The sequence below is a fragment of the Macaca thibetana genome, chromosome 6 (genome assembly GCF_024542745.1).
Source record: "Macaca thibetana thibetana isolate TM-01 chromosome 6, ASM2454274v1, whole genome shotgun sequence".
Lineage (NCBI taxonomy): Eukaryota > Metazoa > Chordata > Mammalia > Primates > Cercopithecidae > Macaca > Macaca thibetana.
Genome location: NC_065583.1, coordinates 19,797,838 through 19,817,917, shown reverse-complemented (window position 1 = coordinate 19,817,917; position 20,080 = coordinate 19,797,838). Strand labels below are relative to the sequence as shown.

At 35.6% G+C, this 20,080-nt stretch overlaps 1 protein-coding gene and 1 long non-coding RNA gene across 2 annotated transcripts in view; one reads left to right on the top strand and one right to left on the bottom strand.

The window, feature by feature from the left end:
• The window catches only part of LOC126956051 (uncharacterized), an 86,161-nt gene extending 81,344 nt beyond the window's left edge, over window positions 1-4,817 (bottom strand). The window contains exon 1 of the long non-coding RNA XR_007726226.1: window positions 4,703-4,817. This is a non-coding gene — a long non-coding RNA (uncharacterized LOC126956051). The remainder of the gene's footprint in view (window positions 1-4,702) is intronic.
• GABRA1 (gamma-aminobutyric acid type A receptor subunit alpha1) overlaps window positions 2,707-20,080 on the top strand; it is a 54,722-nt gene continuing 37,348 nt past the window's right edge. The window contains exons 1-3 of the mRNA XM_050792929.1: window positions 2,707-2,802; window positions 4,979-5,067; window positions 8,330-8,442. Coding sequence (XP_050648886.1) covers window positions 2,716-2,802; window positions 4,979-5,067; window positions 8,330-8,442 — 289 coding nt within the window. The 5' untranslated portion in view covers window positions 2,707-2,715. The remainder of the gene's footprint in view (window positions 2,803-4,978; window positions 5,068-8,329; window positions 8,443-20,080) is intronic.

Below are 20,080 nucleotides of genomic sequence, written 5' to 3'. Positions count from 1 at the left end.
ATGTACACATATGTGCATATATATATAATAAGCTGATATTCATAGAGAATCATCCAGTAAAATCTATCTTGTGAGTATTGTATTTTAAAGAGAGAGTCATAGTATAGGTATTTCCATTTCCATATACACACTATAGCCCCCAAATTATTTAATATTTATTTCTTTAAATGTATGAAAATGCTGTGCAATTGTATCCTGTTTCATAATCACATAAAAATTTTTAATCTGAAGCAGAATGTAATTGGCATTGCTCTGAGACTATTGTTCACATGATGAAGCTTGAGTGACTTTGTTTGCAAAACCAAAATCAGCAGAGTGATTTGGTTGTATTCCATTAGATAAAGGATACAAAGTTATTTTCGATTGGTAGAAGATCACTAAAGGACCTGCAACAGTTTAGCCAGGAGAACACTGAAAACTCAGATTTTTATAACTGTTTATTTTCATTAAAACAAGACAAAATTGTGAAATTGCATTGTAGATGATGTAAAAGAATCATGTTTTCTAATTGTTAACTTAGGATTTCATTATTAATCATAAATCTCATTAAATTAAGTTTTATTCTCAAAACTACTCAATAAATTAATTAATCAATGGATAAGTAAATAAAAATTGGTTAATGACACATAGGGAAGCCGTGATGTTTCTTCAGTGAATATCTTTAAGCATACATCAGCATTTATTATATCTGAACATAGCAGGCAATTCACTACTGCCCAGAAACAGGGGTATCTTAGCACAATCTTCAAATCTCTCTTCCAAAATTTACCTCTAAAATCATTTCCCAGTTGACACTTGACCACAAAACTCAGAAGGTAACCAAGCCCAACCCCTAATGTGGTCTTCAATTTTATATTCCTTATTATTGCAATCACCTTGTTTAAGTTTTAATCATTAAGCTGATTGTATTGCTGCACAAGGTCAAGAAGCACTTGTAGAATCATAAACCCCAAAGTGGTTATGGACTGGCTACTCAGGTTTTTTTCTTCACTTGCTCAGGCTCCACCCCATCCGAAACGTCTTCTCTGCTAGGAGCTCACTAGGAGAAAATGACCAGTGAGCTTACCAAAGCTCAGACCTTATTCACCAGGAACATTGCGTGGGGCACGTCACCTTTTCAGCACCTCCTGCCATAACTGGACGCAAGTGCTGAAGGGACAGCTCCCAGTGATCTAGGTTTTACTAAGCGCTCCCAGGAAGGCAGCACTCATACCCTCTCTGCTACAAACAGCCATTCACAAAATCTGAGGAGGAAAACACAGTCATCCCTGATTCCTTGGAAATTTAGTTAGACTGATGTTGAAACACACCCCCCTTTCCTGGTGTATAATTATTTGTGGGTGGAGAGCTACCAGGGAGGGTAATAGAAGAGGCCGGAGACGGGGGAAAAAAAGTAGACGAGGATTTCGTCCTGACTTCTAAAAATTCCCCCTCTCCCTCTCCCATTTTCCTAATCCGAGAATGATGGAGCTCGAGGCAAAGGAATGATTCCGGAAATGGAGATATGACTCTCAAGCCTACAAATGATCAGGATGATTTATTAGTTAAATATTCTTCGTCCAGGAACCCAGCACAATTCAGAGGTAGCAGCGCCTGCGTTTTCTCCATGATAACACAGACAAACAGTTGCTTAAAAAGGTAAAAACCCGGTTCCGGAGGGTGTTTTTGCTGTCCTCTAAGCTACAGAAGAACGTGGGGTGGAAAGCGCTCCCAACCCGAGAAAGTGCGACTCTCTAAACCCAGTAGCCAATTTCCTACCTGCCAGAGCTCTTTCCTACCAACCGTCACCATTCGTGACTCTGCAAGACACGGGGACTTAGACATATGTGTGGGAGTGTGTGTGTGTGAGGGAGAGAGGCGAGACGAGTGCTCTCTCCACACGTGTAACCCTGCATCTCCCTGTTTCAGAGCTTGCGTTCATTCATATGCAGGCAGTGGTTTAATATTTGATCAAAGGTAGAATAGTTGCACTGAAGAGTTGTATTTTTAATGGGCTCACCTTAAAATCGGGTGTTCATAAATTGCAAGTGTGGAAAGACTCTAAGTGCAGTCCGTATGTCTCTCACCCTTTCTACCCTTCCCTCCCCCATTGCCGCTCCCCCCAAAAAAGAGAAGCTTGCAGCAGACTGTAGAAGGATTTGAGCCTGCAGCTAGCGAGAAGGGGATTAGGGCCAGAGTGGTGCAAGTTAAATTGTGCTGCATATAAAAAATGGGCGGATTGGTCTCCAGATCCAGAGGCTGGTACCACCTTCCTTTCTAAAATAAAATCTCTCTGGCATGAAGTCACCGCCTATTTCACATCCGGTTTGCCCTGGGACGTATTACTACTGTCTTGGTAAAGAGAAATCTTTTGTTGTATAGCTGCAGATTGGATATTGGGAAGCAAATTTGGGTGTGAAATCTTCAGCAAAGGAGCACGCAGAGTCCATGATGGCTCAGACCAAGTGAGTGAGAGGCAGAGCGAGGACGCCCCTCTGCTCCGGCGCGCCCGGACTCGGACTCGCAGACTCGCGCTGGTTCCAGTCTCTCCAGGATTCTCTCTCCCAGACTTTTTTTCCCCGGTCTTAAGAGATCCTGTGTCCAGAAGGGGCCCTAGGTAAGTGCGACTTTGGACCACGATACACAGACAGAGCTTTGAACGTGGCTTTTCCTAGCTGGAGAGACAGGAATGTTATAGTCGGGGGGGGGGGGGACGGGAGGGGGGAAGGGGGGGAGATGGGAGAGAGAGGGAGAGAGAGAGAAGAGGGAGAGCGAGCGAGCGAGCAAGGGAGCGAGCAGGACAGGAGCCTGATCCCACAGCAGGTAGAAACAACGAAATGTTTTTCTTTCAGGGTGAAACCGCAGCAATATAAGAGCATTATTTTTCCGCTGTCTTTCTTCTTTTCTTCTCCTCTTTCTTAAGCATATTTGAATGTATTCCGCAGGGTGGGTGGCGGCATGTTGTTTGGGGCTTTTATTATTTATTTATTTATGTATTTATTTATTTTTGCAAGGGGGAGCTGGGATGAGTTGGGGAGGGGCGTTGGGGGCCATCATCTAAAGTTAAGACGCTGGGACAGAAAACCTGTCTCACTGTTCCGTCATCCTAGGGAAGGCACTCTCTTGTCCTGGCTGCAAAATCGCCTGTTTCCCCCTTTCCAGTGGACGCTGGTGAAATGTCCTCTGGTGTAGGGGTCTCTCCCATTCTGAGCACGAAAACTCAACTTAGTCTTTGATATGGGTGGCATGGGATGGTAACATTTGGAGTGTGTGTCTGGGGGAGGGGGAGGATGAAGGTAGAAAGTGGTAAGACTGCAGCTTAGCCTTTCTTTTAAACTATTATGTTTGTATTTGCAAGAAACTTTCTTAACAACTGAAGTACCATGATAGATTTGTTTTTCTCTTTTAAAAATGTCAGAAGAGGGCAAAAAGCGACGGTGCCTTGTCAAAGGATTTTGCTGTGGTTTGTTTACCCATTCAGATATTCAATCTTTTTTATAAAGATCAACAAAAATTAATAGGGCTAAGAGAAGTTGTTTTTCCCTCTTAACAAATGATAAATATTAGTAAAAGGGTAAATTAAAATTTTGCAATTTAGATGTAGTATTTGAACATAATATTTATCCAAGATTTCTTGTCATAGTCAACTAATCTGTTTCAAAACCAGTCACTAAATTACTAAATTAAGTAAAAGCTATGATGAAGCTCAGAGTTCTTATCTCTAGACCATTTCGCTCTAAACATATTATGTTTCATTGCTTACATGCCTGTTTGTAATGGTTTTTAGTGATTTAAATGATTTCCGAGAGTGCAGAAAGCATTTTGTAGATGTATTTAAAAGCATATCACATTAAGCTATAGAAGGTTTAGTGAAAAAGAGGCTGTAAAAGATTGCAATCTATTAATCACTTACCCTACAAAGATGTATAGATTAAATACTTTTAACATTCCTTATATTATGACTGGAATTAATTACAGCACATTAAAATGTTACCATAGCTGCTCCTTATTCAGGTAGTGCATTGAATTTCGAAAACTGATACCACACGTAGACTATATACATTTTTAATTCTGTAAGCTTTCTGTAGTCCTCCAGTTCTCCAACATTCCACTACCAAGTCTAAATTCAACAATCAGATGGTGATTGATTGCACTTTACCTAAGAGGTAAAAAAGATCCCTTTATTCATGCAAAGCAAAGCACTCCAGCTTCCATCTGTTTGAGATGAAACATTTTCTAGCAGCAACCTGGCAGAATTTGAGAGGGCTTGAAAGATATGTGTGGGCATGTTTGTGTGCATTTGTGTGTGTGGTTTGTATGTGAGAGAGATCAGCACATGGCTTGACTATAAAGTGTGTCCTTTAGCTTCACAGAAACATTAGGAAGCATATTTAACAAAGCAGTCACAGGCACAGAATAAAAGCACGACTCCGGCATTCAACAGTGTGTTTCCTATGTTTTTAAATAGAAAGAAATACAGTTGCTTCTGAAATCAAGGTACCTGCAGAATTCAAAGAGGAATTCAGCCATCACAACATGTTAACCTATCCCATCCAATCCCTAAATATGTTCTTCCTCTTAGAGACACCAGCTTAACAATTTTAATGCACAGTTCACTGTGGAAACTCAAATCATAAAGGTCCAAATTTTCAGATGATAAACAACAAGAAGAGAACAAACCAAACTATATTATAAATATAAAATCCAGAGATAAACAACTCACAGTTTTTATGTTGAGCAATACTGTCACCTGAAAGCGTTTCAACTTGTATTCTTTTACAGGAGAATAAGGACACTGATATGTTTCTGAATGGAGAAATGGAAGGGAAAGTGGAGAATGGATGGTCCAGGTTTCCATTGCTTCCAATGAGGTGTCATATCCCAGTGAGGTCATTTCCTGACTTCAAAGCATTCATCTAAACTGCCTCAGTCAGCCCTGGTGGTTATAACCTGATGTTTCTTCCTACAGACATTGATATCTACTTATTCTACTTTTCAGCTGCTCCAGCCCGCGATGAGGAAAAGTCCAGGTCTGTCTGACTATCTTTGGGCCTGGATCCTCCTTCTCAGCACGTTGACTGGAAGAAGGTGGGGACACTTTTTAAAAAATCTGCATGAAAATTTCATTAACTTTTCATTTATTTTATCGGGGGAAGAAAATTGTCCTCAAATGAATTTATGACTAAGGGAATTCAGAAAACTTAACTGCAATAATTTCCAGCTAAGAGTAAAGAGCAGCAGTATGAAAAAAAAAAAAATCAGTATATTTGCATGTTAGTTAGAATACACTTAGCAAGTCATTGTTAAGACATATATTAATTCAACATTTAAGTCTTACATTGAACTTTTCGCTCTTCAGCTGGAACTGAACAAAACATGCGGTTTCCTAATTCTTAGAAAAAGTTACCCCAATTAGTGGTTGCATACTATGTAAGCTGATTTTGTAACAAGAAAATTTCTAGCCTATTGTAAAGACCATACAATAACTTTTGTATTTATAGAAATGGAAAGTTTTAAATAATATGTTTAATTTGAAAATCGTGTCTCTATAAAAGCATGTGCATATCATATTTTGAAATCATTGTCTACATAACAAATAAAGGTGGACTATACGAGACAAATATTTAAGAACTTTGGTAAAATCAAATTTCTCTATTTAAAAAAACAATTACTAATTGTTTATAAAGCTTAACCATAGTCAAAATATGTTCTAATGATCCAGTCAAGCATGTTAAATTAATATAGTAGAAACTATTTACATGACTAAGTATTACAGATTTTTCTTTATCTGCTTTTGTATTTCTTGTGCAGCCTATTTCTGTGGTCCCTAAGAAAGTCAGACATATCATAAAAACATGAGTTTATTCAAAATGTAATGGCAAGTGAACTCTTAAGAGTTAAGATAGGGAGATGGAATAGTCTGGAAAGACATATGAATTTAGGAAGGTTTATTTTAATTCAGAAGTTGTCTGTTGTTGTTTTTTGCTATTGTGTAAGGTAAACACTGACAGACAGGCATTATTATCAGATATCCTTAATGTGAGAAGTTAAATGTCTTTACTGCTTTTGAAAAATTATATGAAGTGTTACTATTGCAATGACCTGTAGATGGAGTTAGTGCACAGTGTTTTATTATATAGTGGTTCATATAGAATCAAAATCAGGTACTGTAACTGGCATTTCTCTTCAAAATATATATTCAGTTTAGGAAACACTACATTGGCATGGGTGTTTAATACCAAATGAACAAGCATCTTATTCGTAGGGTTTTTCTCTGGCAATTACAACTTGACATAGCAAGTTAGAAGTGAAGATGAAGTGTCATTAAAAAATCACGTAAAAGAAAGATTTCTATCCCTGTTGGGAAAGCAGAACTGGTGTTGGGGAAAAGGCAGTGGTCTCTTTGGGCATCTGTATTCCAATGCAAACAATTGGTGAAAATATTTGTAAGATAAAATCAGGAAGAAAAGCATTTTCTGAGTTTTATATAAGCTGTAAAATCTTAGAGGGTGTAGGTAACGGTAATAAGCACTCTATATTGTAAGAATTGTTTTAATAATCTAAGTTTATTTCATCATGCTACCCCATTTCATCTTTTCTTTCTTCTTATTGTATTGCTTTCTTTCTCAGAGTTCCCGATCAGGGCCTCCTCACAACTTAGGGTGTTCTAGCATTTCTTTTCCATTTTTATCAAGATGACCTTCCAGTATCCTTGAAAGATGCAGGCATGGCAGTTGATTTTGTGACAATAAGTTTTTATAAATAATTGCATTCATAAAACTATTTTTGCCTTACTGCTGTCATCTGCCAGTGAGACCTACTGGAAGACACTTAGCTTGTTGAAAATTTGGTTTAAAAAGCAGCAAGAGGTTTAATTTTGCCATAAGAGAGTAAGCCCTCAATCTGCATGGCATCAGTGTTGAAATTAGGAGAATGAAAAATTGTTTCAAAGAGGCACATTACATATATCCAACATTATGGATAGCCTTTAGTTTTAGTAACTTTACCAAATTAAAAGTTTATCAGAATAATAGCCATTGCATTTTGCCGATACAAAATTAATTACCTGCAAAACAGTGTTTGGTTTTGAAATGATATTTTGATCGTATATCTTGCTGCTGTCAAATAAGTGAATTCTGGTTTCAAATGTTACTATTTTTCTTATATTTATCAGTAATATCAACACATAGGAGTGAAGCACAAGGCATATTAAGTAGAAAATACAAAAGTGATCATTTGTGGCAGTTTCTTAGTTTACACCCTGTATTCATTTTGCTTTTGTACTCAAGGTCAGAACTATGATTGAAATATATCAGTAAACGTGATCCATCCTAAGATAGAAAACTCTTCTCTCAAAGGATTTTGGAGTTGTCATGCTAATCATCACGTAAAATATGATTCAAGGAGCGTAGATAGCAATGTGATTGATGTAGGAAATACACAATTTTTGAACTGAGGTCACTATGTGGTTGAAACACAAAGACTAATAATGGCAAGGGATACAAGCTGCATCTTCAACTAGTAACGTTCAAATATAAGTAATTATCCCAATAGAGAAGCAGGAAAATAAAGTTTCAGACCAGAATTTGAAGAAAGTTAGGTAATAGGTCAAGTTTTGCTCACAAATAGGTGTGCCTTCTTAAACAAAACACTAAAACTGTACTACAGCTTAGTCAACTGTAAATTAAGATTATTGAACTTGATCTTTCTAAAGGTTCTGTTTACATCTAAGACTAGAAATAATGAAAATTAATTAGCTGTGTGAACAGACAAATTTTAATCATTGGGTTATGAATCTTAAGAGGAATGGAAATTTGCACACTGATGTAAAATATAATTTTCCTAAGAAATACTTTTTATCTAAATCTCTTTAAAGAACATCAAGAAAACCCCGCCAAAACACAAACCTATATGAAGTGAATGAAGGAAGGGATGTTGGTGGGTTAAAACTTAGGCTTTTGCTACATGTTCAATTAAAAAAAAATCAGTTATTTTGGTAACTCTTTTTAATTTGTAAAGAAGTTTCCTATTTTTTTTTCACGTGCATTAGCATTCTTGCTTGCTCAGAGAAGACATGCATTGTAACGTAACATACATGATAATTCAAAAAGTAAACAGATAGAAGTCATTTCTCATAATTTTCCTTTCACATTTAAAAAATGAAAATTAAAAATATAATTAAATGCCCAGAGTTTAAAAATAACATTCTTTTTCACCTTGTGAAAAAATAATTTTCAAGTTAAGATTCAGTTGAAAGCAAGGTAGAAAAACTGAGAAAGGATTTATTTGGAAAGAGGTTTTAGTAGAAATGTATACTTTAGCTATTGCTTCTCTTTATGTTTTTTTTCAGCTATGGACAGCCATCATTACAAGATGAACTTAAAGACAATACCACTGTCTTCACCAGGATTTTGGACAGACTCCTAGACGGTTATGACAATCGCCTGAGACCAGGATTGGGAGGTAGGTTGCATTATTGTATTTTTGTTTTAGAGAATAATATGAAATCTCTACTATTACAGCCTTACTTTACCTCTAAATGGTCAAATAATAAAAATGGTAACATGTAATTTAATGATGAATCTATTTTTAATAGATCACTCTATGTTAATTCAAGTTACTATGTAGTTTCCTATCCATATGTAGTAAAAAGCAGACACAGACTTCTAATAATGACACGAAGGAGATGCTACATTTATGTGATAAGCACAGTACTTTCCGTGAACGATTTTCTCATATAGGTAAACACTGGGATAATATTCTATCTTCCAGCACAAAGACTGCAGCTGCCTCACCTGGTACTACTATGTCTGCATTTAATTCCAGCAGGGTATCTTTGATTCTGTTGGTTCAAACATTTATTTTGGAATATTACATATTGATCCACTATTATGTGTTAAATTGCCACCACCTCTAGGCTAATAAGGGAATGAGATAGATGGTAGCGTTGTAGTTTAACTGTGCATTTGAACTTATACCCTAATTTTCTTAATACAATTTTATTTTTCCTGGTATATCAATTACTCAGTTATATTGATACATTTCTGCTTAGGAAGAAGACAGCACTTAATAACACAATATGTGTAACAATAAGAGTAAATAGTTCTAGGAATTGCACACATTTGAATAACACTTGAATAAGATAATTAAACTACCTTATTTGGTTAAACAAAGACTAATGAAGCCAAATCAAGATATTGATCTCAGAGTAAAGCAAGTGAACCAAAGAAATAAATTATCATTCAAAGTCACACAGTAAACCAAGGTTAGAATCCATGATTCCCAACTATAGTTGATACTGAACCTTTCCTAAAGCATTTGTAGTAACTATTTAATAGCAATATTTAAATAGTGATTAAATGGCAGTATTAAGAAAGCCACCTCTTCTTCATTTAGATAGCACAGATAAGCAAAGAATAAAAAGCTTACAAATTCAAACAATGATTTTTCAACTAAATGGTTGCATGGATTTACAGTTACTTTTAAAAAAATATTTTGCATAGTGTAATGACATGGATGTGCATTATGGGTCTATTTTGAAGCTGCCAAACGTCATTAGTGTCTCAGAGGTTTAAGGGAAACTGCCTTGTCAAAGACACAACCCAAATATATGTCAAAGGTCTTACCAGGTGTCCTTTTAATCAATTTCAAACACTCATTTTAGGACATACTATACAAATTTCCTCAGGTTTAGACTTCACCAAGTTTATATTCAGGTTTTAGAAAAAATTCTTTAAGTCAAAATAGAGTGATCACAAAATGGGGAGCCTAATTTTGTATATGGTATGTTAAAATACTGCTTGTGTACATTTAAACAGCTCAATTGTCTTCAAAAGTTTTTTTATTCATAAAATTTGCAATCAATTACAAAACTAGCTAGTTGAGGAATGTATGTAAAGAAGAAAAGCCAGGCTAGTGATATAAATTTTACATAGCAAGACTTTTGAAAATACTGGTTGGAGGCCGGGCGCGGTGGCTCAAGCCTGTAATCCCAGCACTTTGGGAGGCCGAGACGGGCGGATCACAAGGTCAGGAGGTCGAGACCATCCTGGCTAACACAGTGAAACCCCATCTCTGCTAAAAAAAAAAAAAAAAAAAAAAAAAAAAAAATGCAAAAAACTAGCCGGGCGAGGTGACGGGCACCTGTAGTCCCAGTTACTCAGGAGGCTGAGGCAGGAGAATGGCGTAAATCCGGGAGGCGGAGCTTGCAGTGAGCTGAGATCCGGCTGCTGCACTCCAGCCTGGAAGACAGAGCGAGACTCCGTCTCAAAAAAAACAACAACAACAACAACAAAAAAGGAAATACTGGTTGGAATGTATCTGATGACTTTACCTCATCTCCTTCCTGCCCTGTGCTATCATTCCCTAAAAAATCAGCAGAATTTCACAACATATTTAAAACATTTCTCTTCATCCTGGTTTAGAAAATTCTATTTAATATTTTGACATGTAAATATGAGTATTATCTGACAGATTTGTGCATCATCTTCAATTTATTAAATAATTTTACACACAAACTGTTAAAATATTAGCCATGTGGTTATGTTATTATTCAGAGTACACGTAGCAAGCTGTGACTGTTCATTTCCTTTTAATTGTATGTAATAACTCTTTAATAAATGTATACATTAACCCATTCATCAAATAAATTTTAGGAGAAATTATTTTAACTAATCCTCATATGCATTCCTAGACCCTGGAGAGCCTTAGACCTTGAAGATATAAAGATTAGACTGAGAGTACATTGAAAAGCTAATTTTCAATACTGGTGATACTGGTAGATTTGCTTACAGGAATAACTACATTAATTCCTATTGTCAATTGCTATTTTTGTAGAATCTACTTTTATCATCTAGTTAATCCCAGAAAAGAACAAAAATAGATATGTATTTCAAGAACAAAATAGTAGTTGTCCAAGTATACACAAGCTGTCTTCCTTAGAGTGAAATGAGCCTAATTGCTATAATAATTCCAGGACTTGAGGAAATTAACAGTGGATGTGCTTTAATCTTTACTAAAGATGATTTTTCTGATATTTCTGATTCCTGGTAACAGTGACTTCTGAGAGTATGACAGAAATTAAAACAAAAAAGTAGTTCAAATATTTTCTCTATTTTTATTCTAAACATCCTATTGGAATTTAGTACACTTAAATGTGATGGATTTGAGATTTATGAAAAAACTTTGATACTGACTAAACTTTTTTTTATATTTTTTGGGGGAAATTTTTTTAATCCTGAAGGAATAAAATAGCACATGTTTATTACTTATATCTACAGAGTCATGAACATTTTAAAGTAGATTTTGAGAAGGTATCTGTCATTAGAGAACTATAGTTTAAAATACTAAGTATAGTTTTAGGACATTTTGAAAAACATAACCAGCTATAGACTTAGAGAAACGTGATAACACCATGATTGCTGGCTGCTATTAAGTTGACATTATCGTGGCTTTCTTTTTAAATTTTTGCAAATTTGAAGTACTTAATTTTATTTATTTACCATAAATTTTTAGTACTTTAAGTATGACATGCATCCCAGTAGATCCCAATTGCAAAACAGACCCTCTCTTTTTATTTTTTATTTTTTTTCAGGAGCCATTTGCCTCCAGATGAAAAGACTATATAAAGGAAATACGTGAGATTATCATTTGCTCATAAGGGAGTAAAAGTTTTCATTTAGTAATTTTATGATCACAGCTAGGATGATTTCCTCTTGCAAGATAAAGGTGCCCACTATCTTCTTTATTATGACAAAAGTCTTTTTATAAAAGTAACAACATTATGCAAAAAGCAGGGATTTTTGCTTCTGAATGTCCCCAGGAAATAGAAAAATGTGAGAAGCTGAGACTTGAGACTAGTACAAGAAACTCCTGTATTTGCAAATTCATCATGACCTGTTTTTTAGAAGCACACACTGCATCAGAAGGTATAGCACTGTTCTTAGTAGACATAAACCTTGGGTTCAATAACTAGAAAACAAAATATATAACTTGGTTAGTCTAGATGATAGGAATCAGTTTGCAAATATTATAAAACTATTTTAAAAGGCTGCCTTTTCAGAGATAAGAGCAATCATGAGGAACTGCAAATAAAAGGACGACTAATAAAGAGAGATCTCTAGGAAGGGATTTTTGAAGGTAGGAGAGCTACAGAAGATTAGAATAAGTGGAATTCTAAAAATTTAATATGGTCTAAGTCAGCTATGTTCGTAATTTAAGTACGATGTCAACAAAGAAACTCTTAAATAGACTTGAGTTAAAATAATCAGTATCCAGAAAAAACAAATAAAAATTATCAGTAATTGCTGAATGCATTCTTGTCTATAATTTCTTTCTTTGTTGGCAAGGTGTAGGGGGCTGCTACATTCTTGCAATGAGAAGCTGAGCAATGTTTTTGGAAGAACTCTTACCTAAAGCATGGTCAGTGTAGAAGAATAAAATAAGGAAAAAAGGATAAAAGTCAGAAAAAATGGGAAGATAAGAAAGAAAAAGGTTAAAAAAAATGAAAGCAAAAGAGGATAGAAAATAGAGAACAGAAGGGAGTGAGAGGAATCGAGGAAGTGAAGGAGAGCAACACAGAGGAAATTAAAAAGGAGAGGAATTAATCTCATGAGCCTGGGGAGACTCAAGTGTCCCTTGATCAGTTTATATGGCTCTTTTAGTTTTAAATCAGGATGAAACCAAAATTTTCCCAGGAAATTCATTTTCCCAAGTTTTCTCCTCTTTGCCTATATTGTAATATATGAAGGAAGCCTGAATGTTCTCCAACTTCCTAAAAAATTAAATAATGCTCCTGCTGAACTGCACCCATCTGTGTGAAATTTCAGTCACTTACATACTGGCTTCCCCTGCACTTTGGGCGTGGGACAAAAATAATCCATAAACAGAGATACGAAGCTGAATTTTGAAGGAAGATAATCAGGCTTTTATGGGTACTTAATACTCCTCCAGTGATATGTTTCTCCTCCCTTTTACTCCACCATATAGACAGGCTACACTTTATTTATGATAAGCCAAAATCTCAGGTGAGCCACACTGATATACAGTTTATCACCGAGAGGCCATGCCACCAAGCTAAAGATTTTTTCTTCTGTACACATGCTCATTTTCACACATCTAACTTACAGAAAACATATTATTCTATAAACACATTCATTTCACTTCTTGGAAAACAAATTAGGGCAGATACTTCTTTAACTAGAACACAAACATGATATAGCTGAAGGAATGAGGTCTTAAGTGAGTCACATTTTGAAAGAATTTCAGAAGAAAGAACTTTTCATCCTCCCTCTCCCTGTTAATGGTAGTTCCTGGAAATATTATTATACTATCTGAATCAGTCTTCAACTTAATATCAGTGTATAATATCTTGGATGATAAATGCCTCTCAAAAGTTTTGTCCTCAAACCACGTGAAGACAGCAAAGGAAACAGAGATAGTTGTGTATTCCTAAAACAACAAACCCTGAGAGAAGAGTGGAGAGGCAGATGGTAGAGAAGTAAGGTTGTAGATAGAGAATGGACTACCTTTATCCCTGTTACACATTTAACAGATATTTAGTTAACATTTTCTTTTTTCTGTAAATGCTGTAGATTTGTATTTTTTGGTTTGGGGGGTTTTGTTTTGTTTTCATTTATAGATTTTTTTTTGACAGCATCAATTAGAAGAGCGTTAGTAACTGGAGCTGTCTCTGAATGTATTTTAACAGTAACGTATTATTTTACAAATCATTTATGTCTCAAAGCAGACTTTTTCCTTACCATCATATTTTTTCCTAATCTTGAATTATTTATGCCAATATAAATCCTTTAAGACTAACCTTTAGCCTAATTGTTGCAAGAGATCTCAGCTTTAAGATGTAAGAATTCCCAACTCCCTAACGCAAGGCAGCTGGGTTGGAAATTCCCTACAGTTGGCAAAATGCTGTTGGCTTCTTAGGGAATTGGCTTGGGTCTTGGGTTCCATTTCCTTATGTAAAAATAAGAATAAATGGAAAACTAAGAGTGCTCTAAAAAGAACAATTTATTTTTTTGTGTAACTTTGTAAAGTTTAGGTGACTCGAGGATAGGGAAAGCAGCACAGTTTAATTCTTTTAAAATTCAACTTTGACCTCTCTCGGGATGATAAGATGTCTGATATTCATGTGATTTTTTTTTTTATATATATATCCCTTGTAACATTGAGATCAGAGAGAAACATTTTGTTCATGTTCAACTAATGTTAAAATACCTGTTTTGTATTTATATTAAAAAAACAAAATTTCAAAAAATAGGACAAAATAATTTCTGTCACAATGTGATAGCATTAGATAAAATAGTTTAAATTACTGACAATTTCCAAATAAAATTAAAAGATGGTTAGGTTTATCCAATCTCCTGTTGTTGTTCTTGTTGTGTTTACTATACCAGAGAATAGCCTTTAGTATTATGTTTTGAAATTCTACTCTGGAATCCTTCCTTTTGAATTTGCTGTCGTTTTCTCTGTTGCTTTTAATGCAAGGTGTGGAGCAGATGTTCAGACTTGGGCAAAATGCAATACATTTCCACAGAAATACTGTATCTAGACATTTCATAATTCAGCTAAATTATAGAGAAAAGGTAGTTACCAAAACCCCAAGAGGAATTGTTAAAATGAACAGAGAATACCTTTTAACATTTACTGACGGAGGTCTGCTGTCAGCTCATGAAGCCAGCTTGTCTAATGAATTTAACCTAGATACCCAAAGGAATGTTCTAGCGTGTTTAGAAAACTTGCTACTTTCATCTTTTCTGTGGTATATAAACCATCTACCTGATCAGTGCCAATATTCTCCTGAGATAAAATGAAACTACTGTGATGTTTTTCTTTCTGTGCCTGCCTTATTTCACTTAGCATAATCACCTCCAGTTGCATCCATGTCGCATGTTCTCACTCATTTGTGGAAATTAAAAATCAAAGCAATTAAACACATGGACATAGAGAGTAGAAGGACAGTTATCAGGCAGGGTAGGATAATGGGGGGAGGGCGATGGGGATGGTTAACGGGTACAAAAGGAAATACAAAAACATAGGAAGAATGGCTAAGACCTAGTATTTAATAGCACAACAGGGTGACTATAGTCAATAACAATGTAACTGGACATTTAAAAATAACTAAGAGTATAATTGTATTGTTTTTAACATGAAGAATAAATGCTTGAGGGGATGGATACCCTGTTTTCTATGATGTGATTATGACGCATTGCATGCTTGTATCAAAACATCTTATGTACCACATAGATATATACACCTATTAGGTATCCACAAAAGTTAAAAATGAAAACATTTACAAAAAAGTAACCATTGCAACTATGTCCAAGTTATAATGTGCACAGTATTAGTAAACAGCTATGGTTTATTTTTTGTGCAACTACTCTTGACCTTTTTATATAGCTTCCATTTCCCATGTTGATTCCAGAACCAATGTGGGATTTTAAAAAAATGTTGTCTATAGATCATTGCTTTTTTTTTTTTTCCTGGCAGAATCAGATTTCTATACTTGAAAAATAGTGTAGTGTTCCTGAGGTGAGAATCTCATTTGCTATATATCACAGACTGCCATTTTTGGAAAACTTAAGAGAAAGCAGGGCCCTAAGTATTTGCATATTTCTGTAAGATTGTTAATAGTTTTATTCTCATATAACTAAATGCTACCCTGTGAACGTGAAATAGGATGCCTGAGAGTTATCACAGTTTGCACAATTTTGATCAAGACTTATACTGATTACACATTGCATGCTTGTATCCAAACATCTCAGGTACTCTGTAAATGCATACACCTACTATGTTCTCACAACAATTAAAAATTATAAAATTAAAAAAAGGACTTCTACTGATCAAAAGAAACCCATTTCTCCAACAGCACAATCTTCTCTGAAGGTTAGCCCTCTCTCGATAGAAACTGCTCAGATTACAGCATATGGAGAGAATTTATCAGTGGAAATAAGATAAATAGCTCCTGCAATAATATTGACCTTTCTTCCTAGGACAGGCTTGCATCATCTGAGTTCTTGGAATCCCAAAACACCAAAGAATCAGGGATTGGTCAAACACCTTGAAACTTGGGTGTCTACCCCCATATCCAGACTTAGTAGTAGAATGCAGTCAAAACTAAGTAACTCTACATACCATCTAAGGGATAGTTTCCAGTTTTTCTAAGGCATTAATTGAATAGAGAAGAAGGACAGGGGACAAAAATGTTGCTCCAATCAGGCAGGTCACCAGGGAGCTGGAACATTGCCTTATCCAGGAATATACATTGATGTTTATATAGGAGCCCAGGATATTTTCAGTTTCCAAACAGGACCATTTTAAAGTAGGGTTTTGAGATACATTTTATTATAACGACTAATGGTAGTCCATTTAGTCTCCATGTAGTGCCTACCTCTGTGAATCAACAGACACAAAGCAGCTTAAATAAGGCAATAAACCTCCTTCATCAGTTATGAACCCACAGAACTGGGTCTAGTTGAGTATTACTCTGAGTTCCTCAGCAGACAGTGTTTCCAGGGAAAATATGGCCAATACCGTATTAAATAAATGGTTATGATAGCACTACTAACAAAATACCACCTACAATTCTTTCTTATTCATTCCCTCCTCCATTTTTTGTTACAGTCACTCTTGCAATTCACTATTCACACAGCATCAACTATCTTCTTAGACTGTAAGTAACATCATTTCATTTCATTTCATTACCCAAAGACTTCCTACTGCATCAAAATAAAGGTCAACTGCTAGCTGAAATGCTCAGGGATCTTCAGATATGGTCCCACTTACCTCTAGATTGTCATCTTGTACCATGATCATCAGCATCACCAGGATCCAGATATACTGCACTTTCTGTTTCTTAAACATAACACATTTAGCACATTTATTTTCACCTCAGATCCTTTGCCTCCTTCTTTTTAAAATTTTTTTTCCTCTCCCTGGATCTTACTAAATTTTTCCCATCTTTAAAGTCTCATTTCAAGTTTTATCTCTTCAAATGACATTTTTTTCAGAACATTTATAATCTGAATTTAATTAGCAGAATGTGTGCATATGTGTTTTTGCATAATTCTGTAGGTACTTAAATCTCTATATATCCCCTAATCGACCTAAAATATGTTTTTCCTAAAATAAGTATGTGGTTTGCTACAGAGGAACAGAAACATTTACAGTTTTACTCATCATTGTATTACTGTTACCTAGAAGAGTGCCTAAGTGGCACATAGAAAATGTTTAATAAACATTTATTGACTAAATTAATGTACCCAACAGATGCCTCTCAAAGTGTTGTGGCACCACAATGTTATTTGAACATCACTCCAATGCTGTGTAGTCATTTGAGCAGGTATTATTTATTCATTCAAAATGTAAGAATAGAGACTCAGAGAGATTAAAGGCTTGTACCTAAAATCACGCAGTTTGTTCTCGAGAAAAATCAGAGTTTAAATCTGAGTATTTAGATGCTTCATCTATTGTGCTTACTACTTATTTTACTACTCTGATTTTCTCATTGCTGCTTCGAGTACTAATCTCACCTTTTTGAATTGTCGCTTTAAAACATATGTTATTTCAAATCTTATCAGCAAGATACCAACATTGTAGAAAATTCCCAGGAAAAACAGATCAACTGTTGTCTGGGAGTTAGGAATTGCAGTATAGTATTTGTATATATGTTTATACATATACAGTTTGTATATTTGTGAGGATGTGGTTTGAGGAAAATCATTAAGTTTCTATTTGAATAGAAAGTGGATGTGTTAGACCATTCTTGAATTGCTATAGAGAAATAACTGAGACTGGAGTAATTTAGAAAGAAAACAGTTTTTATTGGCTCACTATTCTGCAGGCTGTACAAGCATGACACTGGCATCTACTTGGCTTTTGATGAGGGCCTCAGGAAGTTCCAGTCATGGCAGAAGGGGAAAGGGGAGCAAATGTATCACGCGGCAAAAGCAGAAGTGAGAGAGAGAGAGAGAGAGAGAGAGAGAGAGAGAGAGAGAGAGAGAGAGAGAGAGAGAGAGAGAGAGAGGGAGAGAGAGAGGGAGAGGGAGAGGGAAAGAGGGAGAGAGAGAGAGAAAGAGAGAGAGAGAGAGAGACTTTTAAATGACCAGATCTCATGTGAACTCAGAGAAAGAGCTCACTTATCTCCAAGGAGATGGCCCAAGCCATTCATGGGGATCCACCCCCAAAATCCAAACACCTCCCACCAGGCCCCAGCTCCAAAATTGGTGATTACAGGTCAGCATGAGATGTGAGCGGGGAACAAATATCCAAACCGTGTCAGTGGACTTATGTGGATGGTGGCATTCCAGGGAATTTTACTTGTTTTCACATCTTTCTGAGTTTTTTAAACTTATATTTTGAAGTTATTTTTTTTTAACAACACAAAGTATTATATTGTTATATATGCCTCAAGCTTTTGAAATATCTTAGAGTAGCAGTGCCAAATAATTTGGGGAAACATGGGTAAACAAGATTGACCATATTTATTTAAGACATGATTCCTCAGAGACATTAGGATGTTAATGTTTGCAACAGTGATAATTAGCAGAGTTTTCCAGCCACATAAGCTTCCCCCCACCACCCCCCTGTCCCCACTGGACACTTGCTAAGAGCTGATGACAAATCAAATGAAAGAGAATTTCTTGGGTATGTGGCAAAGGAGATATACTAGAGGGGAACATATGAGGAGTGGTTGTTTCCCTTTTAAAATTATTCTAACGCCCCAAGTTCCAGGTAATATGCAGAATACATTACAATCTGCTTCTTCCTCTTCTTATGCCTTCACTCCTCCTTCCATTTAGTAGCTGGTCACTGCAATCTCCCACAGGCATCTTTCAGTTTTGAGACTTACAAACTTTGCAACCTAAAGCCTAGGGATTGAGAGTATGGTTGGAAGAGAAAAATAATAATTAGAGAGTAAGAAATCAGGAACTCTTTAAGGATACATGCATGGTTAGAGTTCATGGTGAGTAGCATCTTTCAAGAGACGCATGTGGGGACTCCCAGTCAGGGAACTTGTCTTGTAATATTGGAATGGTAAGTATTGGGAAATCTCAGAGCCAAGTGTCTAGCAGAAAACAAGATAAAAGTACCTGAAGATGATGAACTGGTATGGTAAATAAGTTTAGGAGAAAGGGTAAACAAAATATTAAAGAAACAGACTCTCAAAATGTGGTTTTAATCATGTATGTGAATTTATTTCTATTTTTGCCATATCTTTAAATGGCACAGTAACAATTATGCATGGCAACATGGATGTAAACTTAACTATATTTTGTGCTGTATTTTATTGGTATAATAATCCTTATAAACATGCTTTTGAGCCTTAACTAGTTTATTTCAGTATGGTTACCTACTAACAATCTTAAAATAACAGAGAGAAATGGCCCATATATTTGCCAAGTGGTCACCTTACCCCTTCAGGGCTTTTTATCATGCTAAATAATGCAGATTGGCGGCTCCTAGGCTCCTAACACCTTTGGTAAGTCAATTTTGTAAAGCTAGGGACTTCATGGAATTACCTTAAAGTGTAGAAATTATGCTCCTCCCACACTCAAGAATTACATAATAGTGATAAAGGACTCCAGGAGAGCTGACCTTGGCTACAGAGTACGTGCAAGTGTGCAGACCAGGATTGGCAGGTATTCCCTAAGTGAACATGCATCTCAAAAATAAAAATATTTAAAACATTTTTGACTCCATATATGTTACTAAGTTTCATAAAATATGCATGGTAGATCTTACACTTTGTTATATGAAGAGAACCAAAGTTGAACCTTGGAAACAAAGAGAAGTTGAGTCAGCAAATCAGGAAAAAAAAAATGTGTAATGGGAATATCTGACCATACCAAGATTTATGTATAAAGATAATTTAGATTTTAATTCTCCTTGGTCACCCAGTCTGGAAACACCTAATTGCAAGAAGTTTATCTATAAATAATAAGAAATAAAATTATTTACAATAAGGTGCATAAAGAATTTAGGGTGAAAATATGACTGAGGGTCTGTCATCCTTTTTTTTTGTACTTTCTTCTTGATAATAAAGGTATATTTTATTATATCACAGAAAATCCAACTGACGGTGCCTTTA